Source organism: Protobothrops mucrosquamatus, unplaced genomic scaffold (assembly GCF_001527695.2).
Source record: "Protobothrops mucrosquamatus isolate PMUCROS unplaced genomic scaffold, P.Mucros_1.0 scaffold2445, whole genome shotgun sequence".
NCBI lineage: Eukaryota > Metazoa > Chordata > Lepidosauria > Squamata > Viperidae > Protobothrops > Protobothrops mucrosquamatus.
The window spans coordinates 230,374-250,676 of NW_015388517.1; the positions used below are offsets into that span (position 1 = coordinate 230,374).

Below are 20,303 nucleotides of genomic sequence, written 5' to 3' on the forward strand. Positions count from 1 at the left end.
ATTTTGAACAATCAATGGCTGGCACTTCTACACCACCATAATTTCTACTCCCCAATCCTTTCTAAGCAGTTCAAACACTAATTTTTAACACAATTTTGGATTGTTGCAAACAGCATGAATTCTTTCTTCCAACTGTCCAATACGAGAAGGCAAAACCAGCATTCAGTAAGTATCCATATTTTAGCTCATATTGTGCATATTTGTCCATCAATGAACCATTACTATGAGGGAGGAGTTGAAAAACCACAAAATTCTATTTGTTTCAAATGGCAGCAAAATTTCTGTGGAGATAGAAGAGAGGCTGGGATGGGACAAGTTGAAACACGTGTTAACAAATGGGAGAATGACCGACTGGTAAGATAGTTTTATTTATTTTATTTATTTATTATTTATATTTTTACCCCGCCCTTCTCCCTGCGGACTCAGGGCGGCTTACAGCCTTTTAAAACAAATACAGAAATACAGAAAATACTAAAGTTAAAATGTTGATTAAAATGAAATATTATTAGGCCTTTGTTATTTTTAAAAATTATTATAAAACCAAGCTAAAAACCCTTAGGCCAGTTAAGCTTTAACACTGCAAATAGCATCATCATCTTTCCTGCAATTGTAAATACTCTGCAGCCGAGTCAGAAATAAATCAGCTCAGCTGGTGAAATAAAGCAAAGGCTTGAGATCACACAGGTGCAGAGTTACTTCTAGAGTGGTGAAAATGAAGACTTTTTAAAAAGTGTATCTGTTATTAAACAGTAAAGGAATTTGCTCCTGCTTTCCATTCATGTTGTCTGTATGTAGCTATTGTAAAGAATTTTCTTTGCCTTTAAAAGCAGATTGTATTGAACCAACATAGATGCTTGGTTCATTACGCATTTTCAAAGCAATATAGTGAGAAACAGCGTCAAACGCTTTATTTTAACCCTATGTTCCGTAATACTTGCTTCTCATATCTTAGATTCCCCCAAATGCATGTGTGAACCTATCAGTCTCCTCAAAGAAATCAACAGAAACGGCACTTTGAAGTTTCCAGGGGCTTATGTTCTTTTTTTTTTTTTTTTTTTTTAAACTATAACTCCCATAATGCTTTCTTGGACATGCGCTGACACGCGCAAGACGAGAACGGAAATGCGTGCGTACTCCATAAAGTCCCGCCTCTCCCTATCGGACGCCATTTTGTAGCCGACTTTCACCCGCCACACGACGGTGCTTTTTTTCTTAAAGGAGAAGCGACAATGTTTTTTTTTTTTTTTAAATCCCCTGCAAGTATGAAACACCGAAAACTGCGGTCGATGTGAAAACGAGGAAACAAGTTTCTGGAAGGTACCTCCTCTCTATCCGTTTCACTTTTGAAAATAGAAGCTCGGGGATAGCAGACCGGCCGGACTGCGGGGCGTGTTGGGAGGGGGAGGAGGAGGAGAAAGTGGGGGGGGGGGGCGACGGCAATAGGACGAGCGGTACTTCTAGTTTTATTGCGCTCACTGCAGGACAATAACTGTTCCGGAGTTCAAGATAAAGCGCGTGGGACATTCACAGACGCCTTTTCTGCAGGGCAACGGAGGGCATTTAATTTGGCGCGCGGGAGATAACTGCTAAAACGGCTCAGTTATGCGAAGCGCGCGCGCGCGCCACGGCCAGAATTCCGACAGCACACCCGCGCGCGCGCGCGCGTCCCCGGTGAACCTCGCCCGCTGATTGGCCTGTAGAGAACCAGCCCGGCTTGCTGCTGTTATTGGCTCCCTTTGGGAGAGAAGTGGGTGAGGTGTGTCTTCGCATGTGGCTCCCGATTGGATGATACGGAGAGAACTCGTAGCCTGTTTGAACTCCGAACTCGCTCTCGGTTGGACAAAGTCACGCGAGGGGCGGGAGCGTCGTGGAAGAGGCGGAGCGAACGGCGGGTGCTGCTGTCAGAACCGGGGGGGGAGCCGCTGTTGGGGCTTCCTCCGCTAGCTGCTCTAATGCCGGGGGCGCCCGAGCAGGCGGAGACCCAGGAGGAAGAACAAGAGAGAGGAGAGGGACGGACTCCGCCTCCTAGCGGCCGCCGGCGTCCCCTGCCCCCCCCTCCCGTAGCCTCCGCCGAGCAGGGGGCGGAGTCTAGCGGCAGTCGGGTGCTCCGTGGAGGTCGGGAGCGCGGACGAGCCGCAGCCGCGGCAGCGGCCGCCTCCCGCCGAAGAAAGGCCGAATATCCACGTCGGCGCCGCAACAGTCCCGGCGCTCGGCAGACCCAAGAGCCGGAGGAGTCGCCGCCTGCCCCCGGGGTTGAAGCTGGAGCGCCTCCGTCAGCCACTGGGACTGCCGGTAGGAAGGGCACGCCACGCAGCTCGTAAGTATAGAAGCCGTTCGGTGCTTTTAGGGGAGGTACGGTAGAAAGTTTTTGGCTTTAGTGGCACGGTCGCAGTCTCTGAACTCTCCACTGCAGAAACGTGCCGGTTAATATCAAAGTAGGATTTAATATGAACTTTTGTCCGGTTATACACTAGAGCGGCAGTTGCCTTCCACGTTTGTTGCAAGTTGGCTTGTTTAGAAGGGTATTGATTGGCGGATACCTTTAGGGTTGCCAGGTGTCCCCTATTTGAGTGGACAGTCCACTTTTTTCACATTATGTTCACTATTTTGTGGGGAAAAAAATAGTGAACATAATGTGAAAAAAGTGCACTGTCCACTCAAATAGGGGACACCTGGCACAACCCTAAAGGTATCCGCCAATCAATAAGTAAAAAAAGTAGACTGTACAGCTTTAGATTACGTACCATTTCATCATAAAGCTTTTAAATAAAAAAAAATGTCCACTATTTTTTTTCCACAAAATAGTGGACATTTTTTTTTATTCGAAAGCTTTATGATGAAATGGTACGTAATCTAAAGCTGTACAGTCTACTTTTTTTTTTTACTACTTAACCCCACCCCCCCACCCCGCTTGTCCGCTATTTTTTGGAAGCAGACCTGGCAACCCTAGATACCTTTAACTCAATTCTTGCACCCTAACTAAAGTTGTACTAGAATTCTTGTTCCGTGTTACTTTTATTTTCATAGACGTGTATTTTTCATTCCATGTAACATCAGTATTTTGCCTTTTATCCACTAGAGTAAGTTATAGAAAAGTGTCGGTGCCTGTTTGTCTATAGCAGTGATGGCGAACCTTTTAGAGACCGAGTGCCCAAACTGCAACCCAAAACCCACTTATGTATAGTCGGGTGTCAGGTGGGCGTGGCCCATTGGGTGGGTGTAGCTGCGGTGCTAACGGCAGGCTGGGTGGGACTAAAAAGTTCAATCAATCAATTCCAACTTTGCAACATTTCTTTTTCCCCGTGAAAAGTTGACATTGATTGAACCTTTTTTTTTTGTTTTTTTGCACACGACGGCAGAGGCCTAAAGCGAAAAGGTTTTATAAAACCCAGCTAAAGGCCTAGGACTGGGGCGACGGCGCGCGTGCCCACAGAGAGGGCTCTGAGTGCCACCTGTGGCACCCGTGCCATAGGTTCGCCACCACGGATCTATAGCTTTAACCAATTTTCAGTATAGCTGTATGCATCTTTATTTGAAATGAGTTCCATGTATCTAGTAAACCTCAGAGTGAATAGTCCTAAATTTAGATTTTAGATTAGAAATAATCTAAGCTTTAGGTTAGATTATTATTTTTTATTAATTTATTAATAAATTTATAATATAAATTATTTCCTTTATATAAATTATAAAGGAAATAGGAAAGATAGAGGAGGGAAAAGTGTAGGAAAAAGAAAAGGTATTGACTTCCAACTCCCTTTGGTGCAGTAGAATAATAACATCAAATCTCAACTTTTTACTTTTGCATAATAGTATAAACTAGCCATTTCTATAACAACAAACCTATCTAATAGGTAAAACCCAAAATCAAAGTTTCATTTTTTTTCCACCTCAAGCACAAAGTCCAGAAGCTGTTTCCAAGTAGAAACAAAAGTAATTGTGTTTTTTCTTTAATCAAAACAGTCAGTTTAACCATCTTGGGTTAAACATCAACTTTTGCAGCCATTCATCCATTGTGGGTGGGGAGAATATTAGAAAAAACAGATTTACATATCTATTACCATATTTTAATTTTCTTGTATTATGATAGAGGTAAGCATCTTTGATTTCTGTAGGCCTGGCTTCTATGTGTGTAAGGTATATGACTAGAAAAATACACATTTGGGAACTTTTATAAGCATCTACATCTTAATATTGGGCATTGTGCTAATTCACATTGTATGTTTAATTTCTATTTCAGGTGCTTGAATAAAGCAACAGTGAAAGGTAAGATTTAAATTATCTAGCAGAAGGATGGATGGTGATTGTTAAGATATATCATCAAGGGTCAGGAGCACTGAACATATGATAATTGGATGTGAGCGCTTTTATATTGAGGTGTAGAGAAAAGCTTGTGATCCTGCTAATGTACTAATTTGCTATGCTTCTGACTGAATCCGTCTCTGAGCTTGAGATGATCTGGAGAAGGAGATTTCCATCATCCGTTCCCATGATCAAATAATTCCTTCATCTCATTACAATTCAGTACTTCTCCTGGCCTTTCTGGACAGTGGAATCCATTTGAATGGTCTGTCTCGGACAACTACTTGGTTTCTAGCAGATGCTGGGGAGTTTCCTGAGACTCTGGAAAGCAGATCTATCCACTGCTTGATACATAACTGGCAATAGGACATGTTGCTCTGAGCTTGATTGCCACCATCTCTGGCAATCAATTTCAACTGGCGGCTAAGTTTTCTGCAGCTCTTTGGGAAGTAAAATGACATCTGGAGCAAATGCCAGTGGAGGAAAACAAGACGCTAATCTGACTGAGTCTGGGTATGTGCCCATGTTCAAGCCTACACTGTTTCAGGAAGGAAGGCAAAACATGCTTATTTCTCTCCCTTATTTCATTAATGGTCTGCCATTCAGAAGCCTTATTTAAAGTAATTCCTTTCTGGGAAGAGACAAGATGAATCTCTCACATCTGGCTGCTGTGATTAATTTGCGTAGCACTTTGCTGATAAATTGAATCGGAATCTTTAATAGTGACTATAGCACCATGTTATGAAGTTTGGGGCTCTTTTTGGTCTGTGACATCCAAGGAAGTCTAGCTTTTCATTTAGAACTCCTTCTTGCCCCTTGCCCATCCTGGCTGTTGCGAGGCAGCCTGAATCCATAAAATTGTCAATGCTGTTTCTGAGGAGGACAATTTCTGTCAGTGTTAAAGAAGGATGTGGCATTCCCCCCCCCCTTAAGAAACTGTCCTTGGAACTATGGGTTAAGAAAACAACCATTCTGTCTCCAACCTTCCCCTTTGAGAGAGGATTGAAATAATCCACTGAATCTGAATCCTCTGATAATTTGAAGTAGATTATCTGGACCCCTTTCGGTCTAATTTTAGGCCTGGACATGGGAAAAAAACACATCCTTGATGTTGGAATTTAGATGAGATTAGTGCATCCTTCTTCATCCTTTTGGATCTCCAGGTGACTTTTGATATTGTCAAAGAGTTTAGTGTTTAGTGTTTTCAGTGGAGTACCTATGGAATTTTGTGATTGGACACAGTTTTGTAGTGGTTCTACTTCATTTGTTATAGGTAATTTTAATTGGAGAGGCGGTGAGAGGTTGGCTTGGCGTCTCTGATTTATGGTGTACAACAGATATTGGTCCTCTCTCCCATACTTTCTAATATCTACACAAAGTCTACTGGGATAGGTCATGGTTCAGGGTATGCTGATGACATCAGCACCATGACTATAAGGCAGTGGTTCTCAAACAGTTTGGTCTCAGGACACCTTTACATTTTTAAAGATAGAGGACCCCCAAAATTTTGGTTAAGTAGTTTATTAACTTTATTAGAAATTAAAATGGATACATTTTAAAATATTTACTTACTAGACTTTGTGGACCTCCCAGGGCACCCCAAACCCCATTTAAGAACCACTGCTACAGAGGAAATGCCATTGACACCTTGTCCAGTGGTAGGAGGCAGTAAAAGTCTGGCTAGGAAAAAACAGATTAAAGCTGAATCCTAGTAGAACAGAATTACTGTTTTTGCATTCTCTGCTCTGGATTCTCTGTTGATGCTAATGTTGTCTCTAGATGGACAGACACTAGCCTTGAAAGAGTAATTTTCTATTTGGTGTTCCTTCTGAATTTATGTCTTCTCAAACAGCAGATATAGACTGTGACTAGAGAAAACTACCTAGCTTTGTATGGTGCACCAGTTGCACTCTCACCTAGTGCTAAAGGACACAGTTACAATGACTTCCTGATGACATTGCAATTGCTTTAATATAGTTGCTCTTTGAAACCTAAAACTGGACCAGAATGTGATAGACCAGAGGTCCCCAACCTTTTTGGCACCAGGGACCGGTTTCATGGAAGACTATTTTTCCATGGACCGGGGAAGGGAGGGGAGGTTTCAGGATGATTCATTATATTCTAAATTTTCTAAACAAACAAATAATGCACTATATTTCTATTATTATTATTATTATTATTATTATTATTATTATTATTATTATTATTATTATTATTATTATTATTATTACATTGTATTAGATTAGACCAGTGACTTTCTGCTTCTAAGAAAGTGGGAAGGCAAAGAGGCAATCCTAAACTCAGCCTTGCAGCAAAACAAACCAAAGACCCAGCATGTTGAGGAAGTGCTGAGAAAACCATTCAAAAAGAGAGGGAGGGAAAGAGGGAGGTCTCTGTGCAAGCCCAGCAGCCTTGGAAAAGATGCAGATGAGAGAGAGAGAGAGAGAGAGAGAGAGATATTCCCTTGGGGAGACACAGTGCTTAAGGAGAAATGTAGCTTCTCCCCTCCCCCTCCCCCATTGCAAGCTGGGTAGGAGCGCGCTTGGCTTGCAAACTTGAGAGCTGCAAGAAGAAAGTGTGAACACACGCACGTGCGCACACACACCAAATTAAACCATGAAAAGCAGACAGGAAATTGCCAAAACACGAGGCACCTGGAGCACCATCAAAACAAAGCAAAAAAAAACTCAGCGGTCTTAGAAAAGGTGCAAACGAGAGAGATTCCCTTGAAGACACAGTGCTTAAAGTGAAAGGTAGCTTCTCCTTGCCTCTATTTGCATCCTGAGAAAAGACCCTCACAAATACATACCTTCCCCCTCCAATGAGGTTTTGGGGAAGCCCATGGGTGCAAGCTGGGCTGGCGCACGCTTGCCTTGCAAACTTGGTGAAGGGAGCACGAGAAAGAAGAGGAGGAAGAAAAAGGAGGGAGAGGAAGCAGGAAGAGGAGGAGGAGGAGGCAGAAGAAGAGAGAGCACAAGAAGCAAGAGGAGGAAGGACGCTGAGCTCAGAAGTTTCAAGCCAGTTGCAAGCGCAGCCGCTGGAGAACCTTTGCACTGAGCAAGCCGGCTTCTGCCCTGCCGCTCTCCCACCCCTGCCCAGATCCATGCAGACTCACTACATGCCTCCAGCTGCGAGGCCTGGTTCCTAACTGGCCACGGACCAGGGGTTGGGGACCCCTGTGATAGACTGTGTCCTTACCAAAACTGAGAGAATATAACACCAATTTTGCAAGTCCCTCACTGGTAACCAGTGTTAATTGTACCGGTGAGGTATAATTTAAGATGCTGATATTGACCTATAGACAGCCAGCTTGGTGTTGTGATTAAGGCAGGAGGCCAGAAATCAGGAGGTTGTAAGTTCTAATCGTGCTTTAGGCAGCGGGTGACCTTGGACTAGTCAGTATCCAGGTAGTTCCCATAGATTTAAAAAGAACTGATTTGAGCCCCCCCCCCCCAAAAAAAAAGATCTACAAAGCTCTTCTTAGCTTGGCACTTGGGTATCTACAGGACTGATTTTCCAACTCCAGTGGCCCAACTCATTGTCTTAACAGCAGCCTAATCTATGGTTGCCATAAAATTATATTGACAATACAGGCAGTCCTCACTTTCCAGCTACTCATTTAGCAACTATTTGAAGTTATTTGGTGGTGCTGAAAAAAGGAGTTTATGACCAGTACTCAAGCTTGTGACCTCTGTATCATCTCCATGGTCATGTGATCGCAATTTGGGTATTAGCATTTATGATGGTTGCAGCATCTATCAGGTGCCCTTACCTTTACACCTTTACAGCCAGCTTCTAAAAAGGCAAGTCAATGGGGAAGCTGGCAAGAAGTTGCAAGTTGCAGTCACATGATATCCTGCTTAATGACTGTAGTGCTTTGCTTAACGATCACAGCTGGAACATAAGTTGGAAGTCGTCAGGTGATATTTCACTTTACGACAGAGTTGCTAGTCCCAATGGTAGTAAGTGAAGACTATCTGTAATGAGTTTTTCTTGTAGTTGAATGAATACTTGTTCATATTTATTTATTTATTTATTATTTAAATTTATATACCACCCTATCTCCCTTACGGGACTCAGGGCGGTGAACAGGCAATAATAAAAATCACAGTAAATATTACATAAAAGCCTGCTCTAAAATATAAAACCCCTAACAAAACCCAATCAAAACTACCCCAGGCCAGCCGCATGGAACAGATGAGTTTTCAGGGCTCGGCGGAAGAGGCGCAGGTCCGTAATTGTACGTAGGTCGGGGGGCAGGTCATTCCAGAGGGCAGGAGCTGCCACAGAGAAGGCTCTCCCCCTGGGGGTCGCCAGCCGGCATTTGCTGGCCGACGGTACTGTGTTTATACTGTGTTTCCCCGAAAATAAGCCCGGGTCTTATATTTATTTGGGCCAAAAGATCCATTATGGCTTATTGGAGGGTGTCTTATATTTTTCACCACAAGGCCCAGCCGGGCCAGCGCCCCACCCCACCAGGCAACTCAGATTTCCCTCAGTGTGGGAGGAAGGCTTGGGAAACTGCCTTTTCATTTACATTCATCAATAGTGTAATCCGTCCCTTTATTTTTCAAAAAATGATTTGTATTTACCACGATTAGCCTCCTTGATGGCCAATAGGAAAGCGCAGTGTGAATTCTGCGCATGAGCTGTGGAAATACAGACACTTGCACCCTCAAAGCTCATGACACTTCCTTGCTCAGGGAGCACCACTGCTTTACATGAGTGTTCAATTTTGTGGCTCAGCTAAACTCTTCAGCTGCGGCTGGCCGCAGTTCCCATCAGCTTCAGGAAGCCTGGGCGATGGAAACCTTAGGCCAGGCTCCTCGCAGCTGAAGCAGTCCGGTTTGCCCCGGGTCAGGTTGGTTGTTGCCGGAGGCGTGGCCCATCCCTGTCCTCCAGCTCCGCTGCACATGCTGGATGAGCCTCCCACAACGGCCAACCTGACCCTGGGCGAGCTTACAGAGAGAGGCTGCGCGTTGCAGGAGGACGACTACAGAGGGTGGATCCCTGGAGGCGCCGAGCGCTGTTTGGGTTAGTTCCATTTTTATGAGCTTTTTAAGGTTTTCTCCCAATTATATTTTAAAACTTAACATAATTGCTATTTTTTTTTCCACAGAGTAATGTGAAACATAATGTTACAGGTAGTCCTCGAGTTATAAATGTAATGGAGCCTGCCCATTACACTCGTAACTCAAAAACTCGTAGAGTGGACCTCGTACCTTGAAGGAGATCACTCCCTTGCTCGTTAAAACGCACGCAGCTCATTAAGCAAACATGAGGTATCTCAGGATGGGGAAGGCCATGGAGGGCCTATTGATGGAACAGGCCCCCAAGGCTTCCCCGATCCACTAAGATACCGCACGCTTCCCCCTCTCTTCCTGCCATGGCAGACTCACCTGGAAAAGATCCGTCTCCTCTCTGCTGCGGTTCCTGCTGCCACCCGGATCTAAGGCCAGGGAAGACTTCGGCGACCCAATCTGGGCTCTGGAGGCCTTTTCCAGGATGCTGCCGCCTGGATCTGAGGCCGTCGAACACTTCCGCAACCCGCCACGGCCAAATCCGGATTCCAGAGGCCTTTTCCAGGCCGCTGCTGCCCAGATTTGAGGCTGGGGAATGCTTCAGCACCCCCTCTGCGGCCCAATCCAGGCTCCAGAGACCTTTTCCAGGCTGCTGCCACCCGGATTTGAGGCCGATGAACGCTTCCATGCCTCTCCATGGCTGGATCCAGACTCCAGAGGCCTTTTCCAGGCCACTGCCGCCTGGATTTGAGGCCAGGGAATGCTTCCGCATCCTCCCCACCGGCCCGATCCGGGCTTCGGAGACCTTTTCCAGGCCACTGCCGCCCAAATCTAAGGCTGTGGAATGCTTCTGTGCCCCCCCTCCCCCCGGAGGCCCGATCTGGGCTCCAGAAGATTTTTCTGAATAACTATTCATGTTATTTTCAAATTAATAACTCCTGTTTTTTTGATTGGATATAGTTAATTACAGCATTCTGCCCACTTGTGACAATTATTCTGAGTTATTTTTCTCAGAATATTTAACAAGTAAAGCCTCTCTTGCTTTGTTAATTATGATCTGGATAACATAGGCTAATAGGATCTGAAACTACTAGTTGCTCTGTGGGACAAAGCCCTGAAGAGAAAGGAACGAGACCTTCTTAGATAAAAATTTCCCTTCTTGCCCTGTTGGGAGCCTCCTAAAAACCTGTTTGTTCTTCAGAAACAAACAAACAAATGAATGGCTTTGCCTTTCTAAGACAGTTAAATACTTCTTTGATCTGTTTCAGCTCTTTGATACTAAAAACTCAGAAATTTCCTTTCTTGATCCAAGTGTATTTTATATATATTTATATCACAGGTCCCAAAGAAGAAACAGAGGAGAAGGAAATTGGTGCCTCAGTCACTACAACTAAACCCAGCCGGAGTTGGCGTAGCAACAGGGCTACTACTACCGTTCAGCAATGCGATGCAGAGAATTCCCGGAGTTCCAGATCAAAGACTGGGTCCCTGCAACTCATTTGCAAATCAGAACCAAATACAGACCGGCTAGAATTTGGTATGGTGTTTTTTATTACTGGGAAATAAAACAATAGTATTCTCAATGAGTCTGTGTAAAACTTATAATAATTATAAAGTCACACATGTTCTATTGTGCCAAAAAGATTGTTAATAGAAAGATAATTTTGGTTAATCACATGCAACAGAATATATTCCAAAACTTTAAAAGCAAAATTATTCACTGAGCAATATATACATTATTTTACTATTATATTTGTCTTGAGCAACATTTTCCTCTATTTCAGGATTTTTCCAAGCCCGATCGGGCCATGGGGGGGCTGCAGCAGTGTCCCCCGGCCTCAGATCTGGGTGGCAGTATCGTGAAAATGGCCTCCGGAATCCAGATCGGGGTGCAGAAGCGTTCCCCGGCCTCACATTTGGGCAGCAGTGGCCTGGAAAAGGCCTCTGGAGCCCGAATCGGGGCGCGGAAGCATTCTTCAGCCCCAAATCTGGGTGGCAGCAGCCTAGAAAAGGCCTCCGGAGCGCGGATAGGGCCGCTGGGGGGGCATGGAAGTGTTCCCTGGCCTCAGACCAGGTTGCAGCGGCCTGGAAAAGGCCTCCGGAGCCCCGATCCAGCCTCCAGAGACATGTGGAAGCGTCCCCCAGCTTCAGTTCCGTTCTCTGTTGCAGAGAACAGAGGCCTAAAGTACCATGAGATCACACGAGATCAGTTGCGTGAGATCTCGCCCCGCTGATCTCGTGTGATCTTGCGTTACTTTAGGCCTCGATTCTCTTGAGAACGCGCCAAAGTCTGGAGCAGCCAAGAAAACGAAGGATTTTGATCTTCGCAGGGAGAGTATTGAAGGTCTGGTGCCTAGGGAGACCAATGGGAGGAAGGGAATAACCAGGGTGAATGTTGCAGAGCCACTGCTGTCGCTCTTAAGGGGAAACGACTGCTGTGGTGCTGCAATATTCATAACTTTGGGACTTGTTCATAAGCACCAGGGGGCGCTCATCACGTATCTTTGAACTAGCATTAAGTGAACGCTTGTAACTGAGGGATTACCTGTATAAGACATACTCAGATCTCAGAGCCTTTCTAACACCTTCACTTATAATATTGTAGCTTTCTTTTCTTTCTTTTTTCAACCCATTTTTTTTACCTGTTTCTTATGTAGCCATTCCATTGCCTTTCTGGTTAATATATTCATAATCCATTTATTTAAATAAAATATAAATAAATCATTACGGTATTCTAAAATAAAACTTAGAACTTCTATTGCCTTTAAGATAAGTTATATGCTGTATTCTTTTGTGGATGTGGGATGGAAGGATTGATCAGCATCTTCTTGGACTTGCTGGTTCTGCTAGCCCAGGGGTAGGCAACCTTGGCTCTTTTATGACTCGTGGACTTCAACTCCCAGAATTCCTGAGCCCGCATGGCTCAGCTTGGAAACCTCTCCCTTTCCCCCTCAGCGTGGCTGGCTCAGGAATTCTGGGAGTTGAAGTCCACGAGTCATAAAAGAGCCAAGGTTGCCTACCCCTGGGCTAGCCAGTTAGGATTTGAAATGAAATGCCGCTAAGTAGTTGATTTCAGGAAAACTTTAGCTTTGTATCCAGGTAGTCCTTGCTTAATGACCATTTGTTTAGAGACTGTTCAAAGTTACGACACTGAATAAAAGCAACTTACAATTAGCACTCGTACTTACTGTCACAGTATCACTGTGGTCATGTGATCGCAATCAGGTGCTTGGCAACCAGCTTACGTTTACAACAGTTGCAGTGTCCTGCAGTCATATGATTGCCATTTGCGATCTTCCCAGCCAGTTCCCAACAAGCAAAATCGATGAGCAAAATCAGGAGACACAAGTCACAGTCAAGTGAATTCTTTTATCTTAACCATAGGAAAAAAAGATCATAAAATCAGGTCCAGTCATTTAATTGCTGCACTGCTTAACAATGAATTTTCCAGCCCCTATTTGTAGTCATGTTGAAGACTACTTGTAAATACTTATTTGTAAAATACTAGTAACGAATGGGTGATCAGTAAATTGAAAGTCTTATTTCTCTGGAAAGCAAACATTCAGGAAACCAATATAGAAGTTAAACATATTTTATTTAAAAACAAAACTCCCTTTTTATGACCCTGTAATCCCTTAATTCGGGGTAGAGTTTGAGCGATTGGATGGAGCTGAGTGTTTACTGGCCGGATGCTCTTACTGACGCCATGCAGAGTTCGCAGAAGCTATTTTTTTCTTTGCACCCTAGGAGAGAAACATCTGCCCGTTACCTAGGATTCAACTCTCAACTTTCAAGTGGGAGGCAAGGGTCTTCACCACAAGGCCACCACGCTGCTCTCTTTATCTAAAAAAAAAAATTGAATAACAAACCAGAAGCTTTTCGTAGAGGTTTTTTTTTATTGTCTGCAGTAGTATTCAGAATCAATTTTTTATGATTTGTCTTTTGCATTACTGTTGTGTTGCATGCCTTCATTAGGGTGGGTAAAAATTTAGAAGTAATTATGAGCTTGAACTTTATTAGGTACAGGCAATTTGATACAATTGACAAAGTTGTATTAGAATGTTATGTCCAGTCCTGGTTATATTTAGGTAACAGAAAGAAGGTGTATAAAATAAATATTCATGTTATTTTCAAATTAATAACTCCTGTCTTTTTGATTAGATATAGTTAATTATAATATTCTGCCCAGTTGTGACAATTATTCTGAGTTATTTTTCTCAGAATATTTAACAAGTGAAGCCTCTCTTGTTTTGTTAATTATGATCTGTATAACATAGTCATAGGCTAATAGGATATGAAACTACTAGTTGCTCTGTGGGACAAAGCCCTGAAGAGAAAGGAACGAGACCTTCTTAGATAAAAATTTCCCTTCTTGCCCTGTTGGGAGTCTCCTAAAAACCTGCTTGTTCTTCAGAAACAAACAAACAAATGAATGGCTTTGCCTTTCTAAGGCAGTTAAATACTTCTTTGATCTGTTTCAGCTCTTTGATATTAAAAACTCAGAAATTTCCTTTCTTGATCCAAGTGTATTTTATATATATTTATATCACTGACGCAAAAGAAGAAACAGAGGAGAAGGAAGTTTCCACTACTGCGGCAGCTGATGCCTCAGTCACTACAACTAAACCCAGCCGGAGTTGGCGTAGCAACAGGGCTACTACTACCGTTCAGCAATGCGATGCAGAGAATTCCCGGAGTTCCAGATCAAAGACTGGGTCCCTGCAACTCATTTGCAAATCAGAACCAAATACAGACCGGCTAGAATTTGGTATGGTGTTTTTTTATTACTGGGAAATAAAACAATAGTATTCTCAATGAGTCTGTGTAAAACTTATAATAAATAAATATAAAGTCACACATGTTCTATTGTGCCAAAAAGATGGTTAATAGAAAGATAATTTTGGTTAATCATATGCAACAGAATATACTCCAAAACTTTAAAAGCAAAATTATTCACTGAGCAGTATATACATTATTTTATACGTATATAATATACACTATTATATTTGTCTTGAGCAACATTTTCCTCTATTTCAGTTTAGAGGCTTAACATACATCACTTTAACACAGTAGCATATCAATATGTGTTTGCATAAGTACTGATATGTAAGCTTATCAGATTTCTGCATCTAAATGTGTTTCTTTTTTAGAAGTTACTGAAGAGCCTTCATCTCCAACTAGAATCAGGTAAGCAATTATACAGTTGCTGGAAAATTAGTTAGGATACAAAATACCCTGGTTCATAAACAGTAGTTTTTAAACTATAAAGTTGTCCTTGAGTTGAACTTAATTCTTGGTGACTGATTGGTCACAACCATGGGGTTTTCTGGACAGTATTGCAGAAGTGCCTTAGGATTGCCATCTTCTAAGATGTTCTTTAACTTTTGAGTATAGTTTATAGTATTTAGTTCTCTACCCAAGTAGTAGTCAGGCCTGATTTCTGCTTAGCTTCCAAGTTCAGATGCCACCAGGTGCTAGGAGAATAGAAGTTCAGTGAAACTTTGTTTTGATCTTTTGATGGGAATGTGTGTCTGTGCCTAAATGATTATTAAATACAAAAGTATACCATTGCTGAAATTTAGAGAGTGTTACCATTATGCAGGTAATATAAAATTATATCATTTGTGGCAAAATGACTATATGGAGATTTTCAATCATCCAGGTCATGGTTGTCCCAAAGCTGTTTTTCCAAAAGACAACTGGACTTTGTTAGTTTTTTTTGTTTGAAAATGTTTTGCTTCTCATCCAAAAAGCATTGGAAAAAGTACCTTTAGGGTCATATGTGGCAATATTTGTCATATTGATGACATGCAAATTGTCACATGTAAATTTCATGAAATGCTTCATCCAAGATACTTTGCATTCAAGAACTTGTGTGTTATTTCTGGAGGCTGTCAGGATCATAATTTGCTCAGTTGCATTTGAGGAATGCTAAATGAGGTTCCATTAAATTGAGTCTTCACTTATATAATAAATATCTGTTAAAGTAGTGAATAGATTCATTGTTATGGGAAAGAACCTAGTTGCAGCATATACAGCCCAGGAGTTTATCTTGTTAAAATGATTTAAAATAGTAGTTTTATTTTTCTCTTGCCTCTGTCATCTTCAGAGGTGTGCTGTAGGCTGTATTCAATAACCAGGTAAACACTTCACTTCCTGATTTAGAGGAATGGTTGTTTTTAACTCCAGGATGTAGGGGGGTGTGTGTGTGTGTTTTGTAAACTTCAGTGACTACATATTTCCTGAATAAGGAAATCCCATGGAATGAACACATAATCAATGAATTCTCCTGCAAGACTATTGTAGAATCCTTATAGTGCAGTTTCATAGGAACTCTAGTGTCATATTTTCTCTAACATAAACTTGACTCTTTTGAAATTACAGAATTGTTGAACGTATGTCTGCTGTATCTGAGAAAGCTTATTCTCTGGAGTCTTTAGTGCTCTCTGAGCTTGGTTGTTTTCATGCAGTTCTTTCCTTGTCCGTCTGGGTAACGTCTTTGTTGCTAGGAGCGAGTGGCGTTTACAGCAGGGAGGACTCTACAGTTCAACCCTGAGCTGAATATATTCTCTTGTATTGAAATCTTATTCCATTATACCAGGATCTTATTTCTTTATACCTGTTGTGGGGAAAATGTCCAGAAAGATTCAGGTCTGTGTTCTAGTGACACTTGCACTATAACTGACCATAATAAGCTGATGTCTGTCTGTAGGTATATAAATGTTCTAAGCGGATGACAAGCTCAGTTGTGTTTTTTCTTCTGTGCCTTAAGTTATTGCCCAATATTTTAGGAATACAAAAAAGATGTCCTTACAGGCTAAAAAAATTGTTAGAAAGTAAGGTCTAAATGTTCTGCTTATATTTAGTAAATCATGTTGTTAAATTAATTGAGCTGTTTTCTAATATGATTCCTTATTGGATGAATATGTCCTTTTTAGCACATGTCCTGGAAGAGATCGGTTTGTATTAATCGAGGGCTGGATGTCTATATATTCATGGAAAAATGGTATTCAGTATTTTCCCTTTTCTTTCTCATTCTCAAGTGATGAAGAAGAAATGCTCATCAGTGAAGAAGAGGCTCCCTTCAAAGACGATCCCAGGGATGAAACTTACAAACCCCATTTAGAGAGGTGCTCTATTTTATTTTCAGTACAGAAAGCAATTGTATAGGCCACGGGTAGGCAACCTTGGCTCTTTTATGACTCGTGGACTTCAACTCCCAGAATTCCTGAGCCAGCATGACTCAGCTCGGAAACCTCTCCCTTTCCCCTCAGCATGGCTGGCTCAGGAATTCTGGGAGTTGAAGTCCACACGAGTCATAAAAGAGGCGAGGTTGCCTACCCCTGGTATAGTCACTTCAAAACAAGATGGGTAGCAAATAAATTTAATTAATTAATTATTGTCAGTCTAGCCTGTTGAAAAATAATAAACTATCTCATTGGTAGAACTCTTAGTATTCTGTTATGTTTCTGCTATTATGGGCAAATAGACTATTTTTAAATAATTAAGACCAGGACTATGCATATTTAAAATTGCAGTTATGACAAATACCAAAAAGAAATCCATGTTGAACTGTCTAAAAACTTCAGTATGACTTTTAACTAGAAAGTATTTATGTTCTTGGATACAGTATGTAATATATAATGGTTATCTGCAGAGATGCTCCAAAGCAAAGGAAAAAAACTGGGAAGGGAAAAGAAGAAAAAGAGAAACAGAAAGAGATTAAAGTGGAGGTGGAACTTAAAGAAGAAAGTGAGTTTCGAGAAGATGAGGATCCGCCTAGGAAGTGAGTATCTGAGTATTAGAGGCTGTGAATTAGCGTAGCCAGTCCTCTAATCCTCAGTAATACCAAGACTTAGAAAAAAAACCTAAAGGCCTGCCAATGCTTTAATTATAACTGGAATTCAGAAATAATTCTTACGTTTTTAACTTTATATAAAGTTTGTAATTAAGCAGTTTTGTAGATTTTCAGAGAGAGATTGATTCCCTGAAAACTGTGGTCCTATTATTTGTGGAGAGCATCCATTTGGGGTTTTAGGATCCAATCTGGGTCGGTCACCGTGAGCAAAGGTTTTATCTTTCGAGCTTTTGAACTCGTGCTGAAGACCATCCTCAGGGAATTTCCCTGTGTGCTTTGGGCTGTTCTCTGTGTGGTATTTATATGGTGCCTGTTGTGTGTAGCTTTATAGATGTAGATTGGGGTGTTGATGGCTGGCTATTAAGTCTTTGGCTATTGTTTCCTTGTGCTGTCAAGCCCTTGCCTCCTAAGTACTTGATAAGCTGGGAGTAAATCAACTAAGATTGTTGGACGAGCAGGCACAAAAACAGCCTGGGAAGTGATTGAAGCCTGGGGCTTCATTGAAGAGGGGCACATTTTCCAGGCTTCAATCACTTCCCAGGCTGTTTTTGTGCCTGCTCGTCCAACAATCTTAGTAGTTGCAAAATTGAAAATATGTCCTTGTTTATGCAGTGTGAGGCTACCAATAAGTTTGGGTCCCCTCTCATTCCATCCCATCATATAGGATACAGAATAATGAACGAGATATGGAGAGGCAGGTTGAATCGTAGTATTTTTTTTTCCAGATCTTTGTCACAGTAAGAGCAATTCAACAATGGAGCATACTAGTTCTGGATGTGTTGAGTTCTCTTTTACTATATATCTATTCAGATTGAGAGACTGTGCAGGGCAACCATTTATCAGGAATGCTCTATTCCTACATTGTTCTGGGGATGGTTCTTGCTGGGCAAAATACCCTTCAGTTCTGTTGTTTTATGACAAGATGGGAGAAATTTATGTAATAATATATGAGATTGGCTAGGGAGCCAAGCTGTTCTGCATTGTAGAGATATTGTACTGCTACAATTAATCTCCAGCATGTAGGGAGTGATATACCTGGTTGCTTGAGAATTAGATACATTAAAACAGGTTCTATGCACATTAAATAAATGGTACATATTTACGGAACTAAGATGGTTTGTGTAGAAACTAGTTTCGTATTCTTGCATTTTCTTTAGTGGTGGATTTTGGTATATTTGTGTATTGTATAACTTAAGAATTCAATTAAACATCTGCAGTTATGCTTTCATTTTCACGTTTCACTTTGTCGTGATGTTTCAGGAGAGGAAGGCGGAGAAAAGATGACAAAAGTCCACGACTTCCTAAAAGAAGGTAAGTTGTTTTTGTATTGCTTAAAAAGGTAATCTAGTACAAGTCCAGTTATCTAATTAATAATTATTTAATAATATATTCATCTTTAAAGGGCCTTCTCTTGCTTTTTCTTAGTTTTGTGTGGAAGTAATGCGATAGCAAATAGATGTTAGATGCCTAGTTCATCAGCTAATTGCAAAAGAGCCATACCTTGGGTGATACCTTCCTAAACTGCATTGCAAGCCTGCATCTACAGATCTTTCAGTGTTATGAATATATTATATTTTCAGGAATTATTAAATTCAGTCTTCCTATGTATTTGTTAGACATGATCATCTAGGAAAAAAAGCTAGAAACTATACAATTTATTACACCTATAACTGAATTCATAGCATCAAAACTGTGTTGAATAAGTCACAAAAACATAGCAAATTCCATAAAGTTGATAGCAAGCCAACAATTTAAAGGGATAATTTTCACAACTTGTTGTTCCCAAGAACTATATTAAGCTCTGTTTGACAATTTAATCTTCTAAAGAAAGGGCTGAAAAATTGTGTGGAACAAAGCATAAGCAGAATACAACATTCTTTCTTCCAGTGGATTTTAAAGACTGTATTTATTTTAAATTATTTGTATTTAACATGTATTATATATTAATGAAGAAATTAAACCATTTAATGTGGTTTTTAACACTGCTGAGCTCTCGCAATACGCAAAATTATTATTAGAAAGGATACTGTGTTACAGGCAGTTCTTGCATAATGACCAGTCACTTAGTGACAGTTTAAAGTTATAATAGACCCTCCAAAAGCTACTTATGACTCAGTTCTGGAGTTGTGATGGCTACACATTCCCCCCCCCCCATGGTCACATGACTACCTTTTAGGCATATGGCAACTGGCTCACTTATAGTTGCAAATTGAGAACTACCTGTATATAATATTTGTCAAAGTTGTGCTGTTTTCTCTTTATTGCTCATCTGTGTGCATTTTAGGAAGAAGCCTCCAATACAATATGTACGTTGTGAAATGGAAGGATGTGGCACAGTTCTTGCACACCCTCGCTACCTACAGGTAAGAATAATATTTACAAGCAAAGGAAGGAAAAAGAGATGCCCTTCTTTATTCTCTATAAATTTCTTTTTCTGTTTTGTGGACTAGCCTAAAAAACATTGCAACAATTCTCTGATGCTCCAAATTCTAAACGCCCCAAATCCCAAATGCTTGTTTCATACCAGGGCACGACTTAACTTTTCAACCCTGTTCATGATTCTTTCTCCTAAAATGCTAAATTGTAACTTATTTATTCTGGCTACCGTTCAAGGTTGATTCAGCCTTCCATCCTTCTGAGGTTGGTAAAAATGAGGGCCCAAATTGTTGGGGCAAGATGCTGACTCTGTAAATTGTCCAGAAAGGGCTGTAAAACACTGCAAAACTGTATATATGTCTTAAGTGCTATTGCTACTTTTTTCATAACCTTTCACCTCTTCTTTTTCCCGCTCTGCTATTACATTTCATTAATTTTATTATCAAATCCCACGTTACACTAACCAGGATTCCTTGATCTTGTCCTGGTTTGACATTAGTCGTACCCAAACCTTCCATTATCCACCCTATTCATCACATGAACTATTCATTTTTCTTTATCTTTTTTTCTTTAGCATTTGAATATGCCATTTCTTTTGCAATTATTAATGTATCTTCCTCTGAGTTCTAGACTATTGGAAAGTACCTTTTATTCTCATAGTTTCAATATTCTCACATCTAAATCTTATTGCGGAGTCTAGATTCAAAAAATTTCACAAAGATGAGAAAGACCTTCATTGTTAGATTTTT

General features: G+C 41.3%; 1 protein-coding gene across 1 annotated transcript in view; it reads left to right on the forward strand.

Moving 5' to 3' along the window:
* Window positions 1-1,952: 1,952 nt before the first annotated feature.
* The window catches only part of ZFP91 (ZFP91 zinc finger protein), a 24,416-nt gene continuing 6,065 nt past the window's right edge, over window positions 1,953-20,303 (forward strand). Inside the window, exons 1-9 of the mRNA XM_015825012.1 lie at window positions 1,953-2,317; window positions 4,238-4,263; window positions 10,660-10,857; window positions 13,882-14,088; window positions 14,471-14,507; window positions 16,364-16,450; window positions 16,978-17,106; window positions 18,439-18,489; window positions 19,463-19,541. Of these exons, the coding sequence (XP_015680498.1) occupies window positions 1,953-2,317; window positions 4,238-4,263; window positions 10,660-10,857; window positions 13,882-14,088; window positions 14,471-14,507; window positions 16,364-16,450; window positions 16,978-17,106; window positions 18,439-18,489; window positions 19,463-19,541 (1,179 nt within the window). The remainder of the gene's footprint in view (window positions 2,318-4,237; window positions 4,264-10,659; window positions 10,858-13,881; window positions 14,089-14,470; window positions 14,508-16,363; window positions 16,451-16,977; window positions 17,107-18,438; window positions 18,490-19,462; window positions 19,542-20,303) is intronic.